Source organism: Haematobia irritans, chromosome 3 (assembly GCF_050003625.1).
Source record: "Haematobia irritans isolate KBUSLIRL chromosome 3, ASM5000362v1, whole genome shotgun sequence".
Taxonomy (NCBI): Eukaryota; Metazoa; Arthropoda; class Insecta; order Diptera; family Muscidae; genus Haematobia; species Haematobia irritans.
Window position 1 is genome coordinate 107,009,016 of NC_134399.1, and position 16,246 is coordinate 107,025,261.

The window sequence follows — 16,246 nt, forward strand, 5'->3', positions numbered from 1 at the left end:
TCATTTTCGTTTTTATTTAAATAAATTATAATAAGCTAATTGCGCTTGGTGTTTCACAAAATATAAAATAAAATTCTTGTAATCATTATTGCAGCTTGAGTATGGGATCGATAACACATTTACCGATTATTTAGTCATCGTCGACAATTCGTATCGATTCGCCACACTGTAAGTTCTTTACAAAAACAGGCATTTCGTCCGGAAAAACGACTCATCCCAATAAACACAGGATGAGCGTTTTTCAAATGCAACACCTCTTCAGTTTGAGGGTAAATATCATTTTCAACATAAATTCAACTTGACTTGAAAAAGCTCATCTTCAATTCATCTTCAAATTGTTTGCGAATTACAACCAATTTGGCAAAATGTTGACGAAAACTTTGAAAATGTGTTGAAGATAATTGGAGAAAACTTTGACAAAACACTACCCTGAAATGCAACGAAAAAACCACATGGTTTTCAATACTACTTTTGACAACAAAGTTCGTGGAAAAAATACAAAAATGTGGAAATTTTTTAATAATCAATTGAAATTGCTTATAATAATTGGTAAGTAAAACTAAAACACGAAATTAAACCTTTAAGGAAGTCACTAAACTCAAATCTCTTTGCAGACAACTAAAATATTTGGATGCTGATTCTTGGACACATTAAGAGGCTGGCCGATGAAAAATAGTAGTGGCTTATCGAGAAGAGAAAGTTTCCATAAATCAAAATGCAACCAAAAAAACTTGGTATTTATGCTTTTCTATATCAACAACTACTGGATGATAATTCGAAATTCACAAAATAACAAATTAAACCGATGATGCGATATAAATTAAACTATCGATGTGATATAGTTTAATTTATATCGCATCATCGGTTTAATTTGTTATTTTGTGAATTGAAATTGCTGGAAATTTATTCCAATTATCTGGACATCAAGTTCCTGAAAATTGCCAGTATTTTAATAACAACAATTTTGTAACACCAACGTTCTTGAGGAAATCACGAAGTACGTGGTCAGTTGGAAGAAATACAAATTGGTAAGTCAAAATAAAAAGTGAAATGAAAACATAATGGAAATCACAAAACTCGATTGTTTTGCAGAAAACTAAAATCATTGAATGGTATATTCTTGGAAGATGTTGGCCGATGAAAAACCGATGAAGGAAACAACAAAGAAAAGTTTTCAGAAAACTTACAAAGTGCAACCAATTAAAACAAAGTGCAACAATTCCTATATCAAGAACTTCTGGATGAAAATGTGCATCATCGGTTTAATTTGTTATTTTGTGAATTGAAATTGCTGGAAATTTATTCCAATTATCTGGTCATCAAGTTCCTGAAAATTGCCAGTATTTTAATAACAATTTTGTAACACCAACGTTCTTGAGGAAATCACGAAGTACGTGGTCAGTTGGAAGAAATACAAATTGGTAAGTCAAAATAAAAAGTGAAATGAAAACATAATGGAAATCACAAAACTCGATTGTTTTGCAGAAAACTAAAATCATTGAATGGTATATTCTTGGAAGATGTTGGCCGATGAAAAACCGATGAAGGAAACAACAAAGAAAAGTTTTCAGAAAACTTACAAAGTGCAATCAATTAAACCAAAGTGCAACAATTCCTATATCAAGAACTTCTGGATGAAAATGTGCATTACATCAATTTACATCCCGTCATCAATTTGATATTTTGTGATTTCCTCTTGCTGGAATCTATTTTAACACACAAGCCAGCAAGTTCCTCGATAGTAATTATTTCAAATTGCCAGCATATTAATGACACCAACATTATGGAGGAAATGGAATTATACATGTAAAAATGTTTAAGATATTTAAAGTTGTATTCATAGTTTTATTTATTAATACGTTTAATAAGATAATTACATTTTGATTGGTATTATATTATTATTTTTATATATTATTAATGTTATTTTTAAGATTGTTATATTTGTTAACGAAAAAAATAATAAAATTTACAAAATCCCTAGAAACTTAGTATTGACTTTCAGTTAGAACTAGGATTGACTTTCATACAAATTGTGGTTTGAAAGTATTCGCAATAATGGTAATTTTTTATTTTTCTCACATTGAAAACTGTTTGAGAAATTATTGAGTAGCGATGCATTTCAATTTGAGGATTACAATTGAGAAATTATTGCTATTGTGTTGAATTTTACTGTTGAGGGTAATGTCTGTTTTTTGTTGAGAACGCGATTTTCTCAACAATTTCTCAACTTGAATATTACCCTAATCCTTTGAAAAAATGTTTGAAAAATTATTGAATTTTAGTATTTTTCAAACGTTTGTGTTTATTGGGATAAGATTCTTTACAAATACATATGTTCCGTCCGGAAAAACTTATAATCTGGACGGCACATAAGGTTTATAGTGTGGCCAACATCTTAGATATGTCTCGAAATGTTGGACACGGGCGATATCGTCCGTATAAACTTATAGTCTGAACGACGCATTACAACCAGTGTTTTTATCATTGATCGAGGTAGTATTTTTAGAAAAATATTTTAATAAATATCACTTTAATCCATTTTTAATTACGAGCATTTTTCTCCAATATACTTTTCACAATTTAAGGGTGTACAATATACTGTACGCAGTGTTTATGTCTTTCAAATAGGGCTGCCAATAAAATTTCAAGAAAAATCTTCACTTTTTTCGATAAAAATCATCATAATCGGCACTTGCATTTTAAAAATCGTCAAAAAATCGGAAATGTAAATAATATTAAAATCAAACATTTTTTTGGGTAAACCAAGACATGACATAAAATTCATTTTCTAAAACAAACAAAACAAAATATTTCGTAATTTTTGTATAAAAAACACTATTTTTATAAAATATTGTTAATAATTCTGTAATATTTTTATTTAAACGTAAACTATTATCAATTTTGGTATTAAAATAACTCATTTAATTATTAGGTTTTGAATAGATTATTCCTTCCAATAAATTATTTTCCAGCTATAATCTAATTTTAGTTTACCTGATTAAAAATTTCTACGTTTGCTGTGGAGTGTGGGGGAATCATTATTATTTGTACGAATTTTGACAAAACTCGCGAAACCAAAGTAGTGCACGTTTTATTTCCGAAATTTTTTTGTCAAAAATTTTCAAATTTATTTTATTATTTTCAAAAAAGTCTTCAAAATGTAAAAAGTTTAACTCCTTAAACTATGTGTCGAAAGAACGAAGCTAATATTGTCAAAATCAATAAAATATCGTCAAAATGCCGATTAATCTGCAAAATTGGCAGCCCTTCTTTCAAATAAAAGTAGAACGGCATATTAGAGACATGGCTGAATAAGGAGGTTGAATCACGACACCAAAAACAAAAATTTCAATATGTTGTTTACAATTTTAAGAAGTCAAAATCAACTGATAAAAGAATCGTATGACATTGGTAAAAGTGGCAATTATTTATTCTTTCAATTGTCCTGAAAAAATAATTCAAATCCAGAGAAAAATAAAGGTTCAAATTTAATTGCGTCATGTGTGATTGTTAAAAACTGATGTGCGTGGTATTTTGGGTCTGGAATATGTTATCAAGATACTCAAAACATCGTTGAACAATTCTCCAGCTATGAATGCGTGATTTAGTTTGAGATGCATTTGCTATGCAGTGTCATTTGGAAAGCTGCAACCACCATAAACATATGATTTTGACATCTTAAAATTTTGTCGAAATAAAAAAATTGTAATCATATGGGCCCATGATTTAACCTTCTTGTTCAGCCATGATTAGAGAATTCAACTATAGTCAATTGAAGAATAACAAACGCAGAACAATAAAAGTAACGTGGCCAATATGGTTTGGCCACTTTACGTTACGTACGATAATGTCATTCATCAATGACTTCAATAAATATTTAATAAAGCGTTGTAGGCATCACTGCAAACTTCGGCAGTATTGTTTTTAGTTGATTTTGGTGTGGTGGTTGTATTTGCGGTTTGCATTATTTTGTTTGAGGATATAACGAACAATAAGAATTTGTGCGCGTTTATGACCAAGAAACCCGATACACAATATATTTATTTCCAATAAAACCAGAAAATAGATGTTTTAAAATATGTTTTAAGAATAAAGGAACGACTAAAGAAATAAAAATAAACAGACGGAAATAATCTAAACCATTGTCCTCGAAACCCTGTATAAAGTGACAATGTCTACCAAAACTCGACAATTGCAAGAGGTGGACGTAGAAAATGGTATTTATCCACAGTTACATCCTCCTCGACATACATCACGACAAGATACTGTTGATATGGAAGAAATACCATTGCGTGAAATTGGTCAAACTGATCCTGCAACCGAAGAAAGACGTAAAATCCGGGAAATATTTGACAGGGTAAGAATGAGAACAGTCATATTTCTTTGTTTAATTAGAAAACAATTTCCATTGTTGTTCTTCTAATATATGGTATGTATATTCAACATAAGTATGTATGCATATACTTACATTTGTATCTCATTCCCATTTATTTCAACAAGTTAGATACTTCTCTTAGGTCGCATCGACATTCCCCATTGTTGTTGTTGTTTTATTCGATAGCACAAGGCATGCCATTTCGTTGTACATATATACATATGTATATACAAAACTTTTTATGTATGTTTGGAGTCGGTGTTTTCCCTTGTAGAAATGATTCATTGATGAAGGTACATTATAAATAGGGATGCCAGTTGTGAATTTATCGTGTATGTCTAGTGATTTTCAGGATATATTACATGTCCTTTAAAAATGACATATAGACTAGATAGGGTCACGGCCTAACGGAAAAAAAAGTTGATGCAGTCACCCCCCAGTTTTGTAGCATATTCGAAGACAATTTCAGAACACCAAAACTTTTTTTCCGTGCACCCTACGACCCCCCGAAATACAATTTATTGTGCTGTGACGTCATTTGAAGACCGATCGAAAAGAAACGCATATCGTTGTTCGTGGTTGATCAGGGGATATATTTCGTGCATTGGTCATTTTTGACTCCGACGTCAAATTTGATTTGTAATTTTTTTATTTCGCTTCGTATACCCCTATGATGACCATTTCTGATAACCATTATAAAGATCTTAACAAAATATGAAACTTTTGCTTTTGAAGTATTTACTTATATTTATAAACAAAAAAGTTACAGAGATTTTAAAAAGTCTATCTTTATAATGGTTATCAGAAATGGGCACCATAGGGGTATACGAAGCGAAATAAAAAAATTAAAAATCAAATTTGACGTCGGAGTCAAAAATGACCAATGCGCGAAATATATCCCCTGATCAACCACGAACAACGATATGCGTTTCTTTTCGATCTTTGTCGTCTTCGAATATGCTACAAAACTGGGGGGTGACTGCATCAACTTTTTTTCATGACCCTATCTAATGTAGACACGATTTTTGGTCTGCAAATTGAATGAAAATGAAAGTTAAGATTACACAGACTTGTATATACGAGGGATTAACTGCGTGTTTCCAAAAGCACCAATATTGAAAGTGTTGGTATTATTAAAAATCGGAATTATAGGAATACACTAGGATATGAGGAATACTACAAAGAAATTAGAGAGTGGATACTAACTTTCGTATACACTATTACTTATGGATCAGTTCAAATAACTGCCCCCAACACGTTCAAAACTCAAAGCTAAAGATTGGTTTGTATGTATAGAGGACCGATGCCAACCAACCACGGTTATCACACTTGTAAAAAATTAAATTTTACAAAAAATCTACTAAATTAAAAAAATATATTTTGTTGTTTTTGATCAAAAATTTGCCAAAATTTTATTTCTATACACAATTTTGTCAATATTTTATTTCTATAAAAAAAATTTTTGTTAAAATTTTATTTCTATAGAAAATTTTTTCAAAATTTTGTTTCTATAGAAAAATTTTTTCAGAATTTTTTATTCTATAGAAAATTTTTTCAAAATTTTTTTCAGAATTTTTTCTGAAAAAAATTTATCGGAAGTTTTTCCAATTAAAATTTTAATTGAGTTTTAAAAAATTGTCTTTGGAAACAAAAAAATATCAACAAACATTTTTCAGTTAACATTTTGATTGAATATTTAAAAATATTCAATTACAATTTAAATTGGTTCAACATTTTTTAAAATTATATCAAAAAAAAAAAAAACAATAATTAAATCAATTAATTTTTTAATAGCCACTGGCGATTGATACTATCAATTTAATGATTGAAGAAATTTCAATTAATTGTTAATTGAATCAATTAATTTTGTGATAGAACACAAGAAAATATTTTTTTTTCTGTGAGATTGATTTTTTTTGTTGATTAAAAATTTAATTGTATAATTTTGTAATAATTGTATTTTTTTTTTCGAATTAAATTAACATATTTATTTAATATTGGGGATTTTTTCAATGTATGTCGTCCGAGTTCAATATTTCGATGAGTTGCAAACTAAATGACAATGTTAATGTAACCCCCATCCTGTGGTGGAGGTTGGTGGAAATAATTCTGCAATTTTGGAAAAGTATACAAGTTAGTACGCCGTCATGTATGCTTGCCAAATGATAGAATACATTTGGGTAGAAATTTTCTTATTTTCGACTACCGTCACAAGTTGTTTAATAGATTTTGACCAAAATCACATGAACCACAACCAAAATGGCGGATTATTAACTTTTGAATAAGAACAATTAGTTACATTAAAGAAATTAGTATTACTATTTTTAAGAGCAATACGATTTATTGGTCACGAAGGCTTACAGTATTGTTAAATAAATGAAAGTCCATTTCGATTATTCCAAAAATTGACTTTCCGATCTTTGTATCTCCACCTGAGCTTTTTCTTACATGTTACTTTCCCAAAAGTAGATGGGAATGGTAATTACGAATAATAATAACATAAACACTCGAAGAAATAGAGCATTGACCCTTTGGTTGACCCAATTACTTTTTTTATTTTATTTTAATTTAGTTTGTGTTAATAACTTTGATGGTGATCAGATGTTCATTGACGACGATCATCATGGATATAATATGAAAACAAAATGTTTTCATGGTCATACATAAAAGCCATAAAAAGCCTTCGAATCGATAATATACCCTCAGCTATTTTAAAATATGATTACCACTATTTTATGAAATCATCTGTACTATCTTTCTATGGTTTATATCAACTACAATCGAAAAACTTATTGACGGAGAAAAAGAATGGGGAAAAATTGTTTATTTATTGATAATGAAATTCTTATGGAATTTTGCAGACTAATCAACACACCATGGATCTTTAAGTTTCACGAACAAACACATAAAAAAAGAGAAACCAAAACCACATTGACCACAAAACCCTTACCGGTTTGATTTTCTCTCATACATATGATAACAAGCAAAGCGGGAAGGGACAATAAAAAAGAGGTAAACTACGAGATAAGAAAATAGTGCAAAATTAACTGGCTAACAACTGGGTTCTGAGTTCAAATTTAATAACAACACAAAAACTCAAAACAGAAGCAGCTGACTAATTCATGACATTTGTAATATGTATGTACATATGTCTCCAAAGTCAAAAGCACCAGAAAGTAAGACCAAAGAAAGGTGTCAAGTGTATAAGATATGGACGAAAATAGGTGTGGAATATATTATGGCCGTAGATCATTCTCATACTTCGGAATACAAAACAAATATTTGTATATTTGTCATTCGTATACAATGTGGCAGTGGGTATTTAATGAAAAGATTGGACTTTTCGCCGGTACATAATACAATTTATGTTTATATTGAATTAAAAAAAAAAAAACGTTATAAACAGGAAATTGGAATGATTCTAAGGTTATAATCACACTAGGCAAATATTTGACCAAAATGAGTGTCAAATATTTTTCCAAAATCATTTTCCAAATATCTGTATACCGTTTTTTGGAAAATAATCCTACCATCATGTTATATATCCAATATGAGCTAAAAATGTTTGCTGGATTGGCTGTGGCGACAAATGCTGTCAAATATTTCGTATCACCAAAATATTTCCAATTAAAAGGTTAATTGAAGTTGAATATTTAATAATAAATTTATTGATACAATTACAATACAATTATTAATCGATTAAGTTAATTAAGTCAGATTGAAAATTGATTGAAATTTTTAAATAAAAAATTAAGACTAACGGCCATTTTCATGTAGCTCCGTTAGGCTTTAAATGCCAGTTAACAGAATGTAAATTGCAAATATCTTCTCTTCGGTTAACTTTAACTGAAAAACTTTCGTCAGTTGAGTTCCTAATTGGCATATGGAATATATAGGCAAGATGACAGCTTCGACCATAATAGGGTTTAAAAGTTGGTTAGTTAACGGAACACTAACGGAGCTTTATGAAAATGGGGGTAAGTCCCATAAAAAAGTGATGGAATTTTTTTTCTTTTAAATTTTAAATGGAAATTAATTTAAACCAAAAACAATGGAAGATGAAGATGGGAAAATGGCAGCAGAGGGTATCAAACCATTGACGGCGTTCGATGCAAACGTGTCGTTTATGATTTTTTGTTCCACAAATTAAACTAAGAATAAAAAAAATTTATATCAGGGAATGACGTAGAACAATCGGTCAAAAGTTTCTCATTATTATTTACACAAAATTTGACATCATTTGTGAGTTTTTAACAAAAAATATTGCAAATTAAAAATGAACGAACGTGTGTGTATCGAACACCGTAAATGCAACTTTCGACGTTGCCCATTCTCCCGTCTTCATCATCTATTGTTTTTGATTTAAACGATCGATTTTTTAATCAAACTAAAAACGAAGAAAGTAGTTGAAAAAAGTTACGTTTTCATTTCAAAAAATTATTTGAGGTTTGCAATCAACATCAATTAAATTTTAATTGACATTTTCAAAACAAATCAATTAATCACATATTTTTTATGTCCAATTAAAACTGTGATTGTTACTATCATTTTTGTGATTGAAGACATTTCAATTAAAAAATTACTTGGATCAATCAATTTCGTGATTGAATCAGAAGTGTTTTGTGTGTAGTATTTGCTCAAAACTGTCAATGTTTCTGAAATTAAGGTATAATAGCACACAAAATGATTGCTGATCGCATTTTAAGCATATTAAATGGCAGGAATCTACAACAAACTTGTTTGAGTTCTTGAAAATATTTTGGATAACACTGTAAAGCCTAAAACTTTTTATGAATTGTACCATGAATTTCAAAAATATTACAAAAGGTGCTGATTGTTCTTTTTAGGATTTTTTTTATGAGAGACCACACAATGTGTAATCATCTAATAGACATTGAGAATTCAACATTACCCGCCTGTATATTGTATTACGTACATATATGGAAGCTATTTTATTCTCGTTAAAATTGCACAACTTCGCATCGTATTCACTTATCGACATAGAACACTTGTATTTATTTATTTTGTTGTCGCTGCGGTTCTATGTCTATGAAGGTGCCGTAGTATAACTCGCACAGCCAGTGAACTCCACGCTAATTTTATATATAAGTTATGAGTAATGTCTTAAATGTGCATCGCTTGCATTTTATTTATTACATGTTAATGGTTATTTAGAAAATGCGCTTTTGAGTACTCTATTTTCTATAGTATAAGCAATCAGAATAAGACAAAAGTAATAGCAAAATTTTGGAAAATGCTTGGGATTTTTTTTTTGAGTGTTTTGATTTGGTGTTATTGTAATTAGTAGCAGGGTTTGACCTAAATACGTTCTCTACACACAACAGAAACATTTGTTTTTTTTTGTAATCGACAAATTTGTAACATAAGATATCACCCACTGTTTTCAGCGGATATTTTCCTCTAAGTGTAGTTAGTTATCTTATATTGTGGTATACAATTTATAGGAATATCATAAGGTTCAATTAATAAGGTTACTTCACTAAGAGACAGAAAACAATTTCATCTCTGCACTATGTAAATGTTGATGCGAGACTTGAGGCATAATAAATGAATATGTTTGATATTGTAATTAACAGTTTGGCTGATAAGTCCCCGGTCTGACAAAGAAAAACACATTTCTTTTGTCAAAATTCGTTTTTATTATACAACATAGTTCCCTTCAAGAGCGATACAACGATTATAACGACCTTCCAATTTTTTGATACCATTTTGGTAGTACTCCTTCGGTTTTGCCTCAAAATAGGCCTCAGTTTCGGCGATCACCTCTTCATTGCTGCCAAATTTTTTCCCTGCGAGCATCCTTTTGAGGTCTGAGAACAAGAAAAAGTCGCTGGGGGCCAGATCTGGAGAATACGGGGGGTGGGGAAGCAATTTGGAGCCCAATTCATGAATTTTTGCCATCGTTCTCAATGACTTGTGGCACGGTGCGTTGTCTTGGAAGAACAACAGTTTTTTCTTCTTCATATGGGTCCGTTTTGCCGCGATTTCGACCTTCAAATGCTCCAATAACGCCACATAATAGTCACTGTTGATGGTTTTTCCCTTCTCAAGATAATCGATAAAAATTATTCCATGCGCATCCCAAAAAACAGAGGCCATTACTTTGCCAGCTGACTTTTGAGTCTTTCCACGCTTCGGAGACGGTTCTCTGTCCACTCAGCCGACTGTCGATTGGACTCAGGAGTGTAGTGATGGAGCCATGTTTCATCCATTGTCACATATCGACGGAAAAACTCGGGTGTATTACGAGTTAACAGCTGCAAACACCGCTCAGAATCATCAACACGTTGTTGTTTTTGGTCAAATGAGCTTCACAGAGCTTCCGCATATCCAAATATTGATGAATGATATGACCAAAACGTTCTTTTGATATCTTTAAGGCCTCTGCTATCTCGATCAACTACATTGTACGGTCATTCAAAATCATTTTGTGGATTTTTTTTAATGTTTTCGTCGGTAACCACCTCTTTCTGGCGTCCACTGCGTTCACCGTCCTCCGTGCTCATTTCACCACGCTTCAATTTTGCATACCAATCAATTATTGTTGATTTCCCTGGGGCAGAGTCCGGAAACTCATTATCAAGCCAATTTTTTGCTCCCACCGTATTTTTTCCCTTCAGAAAACAGTATTTTATCGAAACACGAAATTCCTTTAATACTAGCGACGCCAACTATGTGTCAGACCGGGGACTTATCAGCCAACCTGTTATGCAGTGAAAATAATAGTGATATTACAATACATGTATTATAGGCCTTATTAGGCTTCCTATGTATTGATGTTAAAATAAAAATAAAAAAATAAATATTTAAGCTAAAATGCCAGGCCATTCTTTTATGAAGGGTGTGAAGATAAATTCCTTTCTTTTATGCACATTCGATCATTTTTGCATTGCATTAACATATCATGAAATGAAAATTCCGATTTTTAAACGTCTCGAAAATATATCATAGGTGGGGATGCAAAAGTCTAGAAAAAATCGAAAAGTCAATTGATCGACATATTGAAAATCGACCAATCGACTTTTGATGTTAGCCGAAATCAACTTCGGGTGGGTTCAACGGTAAAAAAAAACTAGAAGTGAGTATATGTAATAGATACTTTTAGTTAATGTGCTATCACAATGGACTGAATAGTCTAAGTGAGCCTAAATCAAATCGGGCTGCCACTTTAACCTAACTTTACACAGATTCGTCTTTTGTTTGCAGGCAGGTCAAGTTCGAAGATAGGTTATATCGGTCCAAGTTTTGATATAGTCCCCATATACACCGACCTCCCGATTTGCGGTCTTGGGCTTATAGAAACTGTAGTTTTTATCCAATTTGCGTGAAATTGGAAATCTAGAGGTATTTTAGGGCCATTAAAAAGAGTGCCGAAAATGGAACCTATCGGTCCATGTTTTGGTATAGCCCCCATATGGACCGATTTCCCGATTTTGCTTCTTGGGCGTCTAGAAAGTGTATTTTCTATCAGATTTGCCTAAAATTGGAAATCTAGAGGTATTCTAGGACAATAAAGAGGTGTGCCGAAGATGGGGTGTATCGGTCCATGTTTTGATATAGCCCCCATATAGAACGATCTCCCGATTTTACTTCTTGGGCTTCTAGAATCCGTAGTTTTAACCCAATTTACCTGAAATTTGGAATCTATAGCTACTCTAGGACCTTAAGGAGGTGTGCCGAAAATGGTTAGTACCGGTCCATGTTTTGATATAGCCACCATATAGACCGATCTCCCGATTTTACTTCTTGGGGTTCTAGAATCCGTTGTTTTTACCCAATTTGCCTGAAATTGAAAATGTAGAGGTATTCTAGGAAAATAAAGAGATGTGCCGAAAATGGTGAGTACCGGTCCATGTTTTGATATAGCTCCCTTATAGACCGATCTCCAGATTTACTTCTTGGGCTTCTAGAATCCGTACTTTTTATCCAATTTGCCTGAAATTGGAAATCTAGAGGTATTCTAGGAAAATAAAGAGATGTACCGAAAATGGTGATTATTGGACCATGTTTCGATATAATCCCCATATAGACCGATCTCCAGATTTACTTCTTGGGCTCCTAGAATCCGTAGTTTTTATCCAATTTGCCTGCAATTGGAAATCTAGAGGTATTCTAGGACCATAAAGAGGTGTGCCCAATATATTGAGTATCGGTACAGTTTTTGATATAGCCCCCTTATAAAGCGGTATTCTAGGACCATAAAGAGGATTGCCGAATATATTATGTATCGGTACAGTTTTTGATATAGCCCCCTTATAAACCGGCCCTCCGATTTGGGGTCTAGATTCTAGAACTACAATTAAATGTGCTGAATACTGTGTGTATCCTTCCATGTTTTGGTATAGCCCCCATTACACCGAGCTTCCGATTTAACTCCTAGGGTTTCTAAAAATTGTAGTTATTATCCGATTATCCACAAATTGAAAATATACTGGCATTTTAGACCCATAACAAAGTGTATATGATTCAGTTTTATAGGTCCATTTGGTAAGGCCTCCATATATTTAGGCCGATTTCACTTATTGAGGGTATAGAAGGTGCACTGATCATGAAAATTGCTTGAAACTGAATGCAAAATTTCCAGATTTTACTTCTCGTAATCATTTAAATAATTGGGATGAATTTCTACAGATTTTAGATTTCAAATCAAGGCGTTATTTTATCATTTTCTTGCACACTTACAAGAGATGTTTATGATTCCTCTAAAACTCAAACAAAAAATGGTTCTTAAAAATTCAGAATCTGATCTGGTCTCCATAGGTAAAATCTTTACATTTATCTGTGGGAAGCGTGCTAGTTGAACTGATCTGCTGGGAAAATGTCTGTCATCAAACCCTCCTGAAATTTTCAAAGTATATTTGATTCATGGTGGTGGGTATTTAAGATTCGGCCCGGCCGAACTCACTGCTGTATATACTTGTTTTTAAGTATAATTTACCATTAAGAAAGTAAAATAGTAAGTGTTTTCATTTATGAAAATCGAAAACTCCAAAAAACGGACTTTTCTAAATTAAAAAAAAAATTGTCTTTACATAGCGATATTAGTAACATTCGTCTACAACACTCGCTCATTGTTAAGCAAAGCTTTGGCTGTGAAGTAACAAAAAAACTACTTTTATCTACATTTCCAAAAAAGTAGATTTAACCAAGATTTGATGCACGTACGAAATTATTGTTGATTTGTCCATATTCGGATATATTTACAAATGTTCACAAACTACTTAAATAAATAAACTGTGTCACATATAATAGAATGAGCAATTATACGAAAGGTATGAAAAAAACAAAAACAATTGAGAAATAACAATTTACCCTATCAGCAGAATATGAAGTTGTTATTGTGAACTAGATGCGGGTTTTCAACATCAGACTGGCCCGATGGATCGAAGTTATCTACAACAGAGAACTGCAACCGGTGGCTTTTTTCGTATTGCCTGCAGCAGTTCGCCAGATCTTTATCGTCGCCTGGTCTGATAAATTACGTTTCCTGGCAACCCGTCATTTCATTGGGATCGGACCACCTCCCCATAATTCTCACCATTAACCGACCCTCCGATTTCATAACCTCTGAACGCCGGACGTTTATCAATCAAAAGAAAGCCAACTGGCTCCAGAGAATACACCAATTACCGCTTCAGTGAGCTCCCGTCCCCCTCTCATGTTCATGTTGCCCAGATGGCGTTCCGGGACATCATCAACGCAGCAGCCGCTCGCTTCATACCCGCTGGTCGAATTGTCCAAGTGAGGCCCAACTTCCCAGCCGAAGCGGCGGGACTCGCAGACGAGCGTGACGAACGCCGGCGTGCTAACCCTGCTGATCCGAGAATCAGAGAACTAAATCTAGAGATTAGTAAGATAGTCGACGAGCACAAGAGGAACACTTGGTTAGAGCAGCTGAAGCAATGTAACTTAGACACTGGAACTGGTAAATTGTGGTCAACAGTGAGAGCCCTCTCGAACCCCGCTACAAGGGATGATGGGATTTCAGTCACCTTTGGCGACGTGACTGTGACTGACCCGAAGAAATGCGCCAAATACTTCAACCGACAGTTTGTCGAGCATCCCGAGAGTGATAGAGCGAAAAGGAGAGCCACTCGTCGCATACGTGGTCTCCGAGCCGACGACACACCACAATTTACCGCAGCCGAAGTTACCAATGGCCCCGACGGAATTTCAATACTAATGCTGAAGCATCTGGGAATACTGGGAGTTTAGTACCTTACCAGACTCCTCAATTTATCCTTGGAATCACTTATTATACCCGATGTCTGGAAGATGGGAAGAGTGATTCCACTACTGAAGCCAGGCAAAGATTCGAGTAAAGGTGAATCGTACAGACCTATATCCCTTCTCTCGCCAGTAGCCAAGACACTTGAGGCACTACTCCTCCCCAGCCTTGTGGAGAATTTTCCAGCTGCCCACCATCAACATGGATTCCGTAAGGTACACAGTACGACGACAGCCTTACATGCCATTTCGACCTATCGAAAGCGAAATTTGAGGATATCTCGAAATTTGAGGATATCTCCCACCAAATCCTCAGCTACACTATTCACTACATGGACGGCGGAAGTACGCAGGCAGTTGAATGTCAGAGTCGATGGCGAAACAATTCCGACAACAAATTACCCCAAGATTCTCGGGGTCACATTCGACACCCTTTATAAGTCGCCCGCCCATGCCACTGCAATTTGTGATAAGCTCCGCGGTAGAAACAAGGTCCTCAAGTCGCTTGCCGGCAGCACTTGGGGTGCGGACAAAAAAAAACCTTGTTAACTACATATAAGGCAATTGGCCGGTCAGTGGTAAACTATGCAGCGCCAGTGTGGACACCTCAAACGAGCGATACGCAGTGGAATAACATACAGACCTGTCAGAACGCTGCCCTTAGAACCGCAACAGGATGTCTCCGCAGTACACCCTTGGATCACCTTTATGCGGAGACCAGGATCATCCCAGTGCGTCGACACAACTACATGTTGTCAAAGCAGTACCTCTTGGGTTGCCATCGAAGTTGTCATCCGAAACACCATCTTGTGGATAGACAACCTAGACAGGTCTGAACAGGATTCATGAGGATACTGTAGCTGAAGCGGTGAGAAGCTACAAGGTTAATCCTGTTCTCCCACGGCAGACAAGGGTAGTTTTGGCCCAACTAAGATCAGGCAAGTGCAGCCGCCTCAATTCATACTTATCAGTGATTGAGCAGCGTAGCTGACGTGTGTCCCATCTGTAATCAAGGGCCACATGACACTCGTCACCTTTTTGCTTGGGCAAAAAGGTGACGAGGTAGTTGGTGTTGTTGTTGTTACAACAACAACACCAACTACCATGCGATCTTTTAATTGATACAATTGCGAGAATAAAAACACCATTAGTATATAACAATGTTCGTATGCAGCGTCTTGCAATCTTAAACCAATCGACATCGTAACAACGCTCGGTAAACAAAAAACCAATGTGGCACTTAAGTGTGATTGCAGACAAGAATTACCAGCAGTTGTGGCATTAACTCAAGAGAATTGAGAGAGTACCAAATAAGAGAATACCAAACTGCTGAGATATGGGTAACCAATTTGTGTGATTTTTTTACTACGGTGTTTTCGAGAGACCAACACTCATACTAACAAACACCGACAGTCGTCGGTTGCATTGGTGGTTGAAATTTTTTTACCATTTGATGTTTTAAGATTGCAAATATTGGTGTTTACTAAATACACTGGTCGGTTGCGGTAGATCACAGCCGTTCTCTGATCCACAAGCGACGTCAGTTTTCCTCTTTCAGAATATAAATCTGAAAACTTACTTGTATTGGGAACGCAAATTAAAAATGCGGTATTCTTTTCTGCT

At 34.1% G+C, this 16,246-nt stretch overlaps 1 protein-coding gene and 1 long non-coding RNA gene across 3 annotated transcripts in view; both read left to right on the forward strand.

The window, feature by feature from the left end:
- The first annotated feature begins 223 nt into the window (after positions 1-223).
- On the forward strand, positions 224-1,984 carry LOC142229102 (uncharacterized). Its single transcript, XR_012720333.1, has 4 exons — positions 224-549; positions 615-1,028; positions 1,093-1,421; positions 1,486-1,984. It is a non-coding gene; the product is annotated as an uncharacterized LOC142229102 (long non-coding RNA).
- A 1,921-nt stretch (positions 1,985-3,905) lies between these two features.
- The window catches only part of rho-4 (rhomboid-4), a 28,920-nt gene continuing 16,579 nt past the window's right edge, over positions 3,906-16,246 (forward strand). The window contains exon 1 of one of the 2 annotated variants that reach the window (XM_075299157.1): positions 3,906-4,357. In XM_075299157.1, coding sequence (XP_075155272.1) covers positions 4,172-4,357 — 186 coding nt within the window. In that variant the 5' untranslated portion in view covers positions 3,906-4,171. Of the gene's footprint in view, positions 4,358-7,440; positions 7,552-16,246 lie in introns of those variants that run through there. The other variant, XM_075299158.1, reaches the window with a different exon arrangement.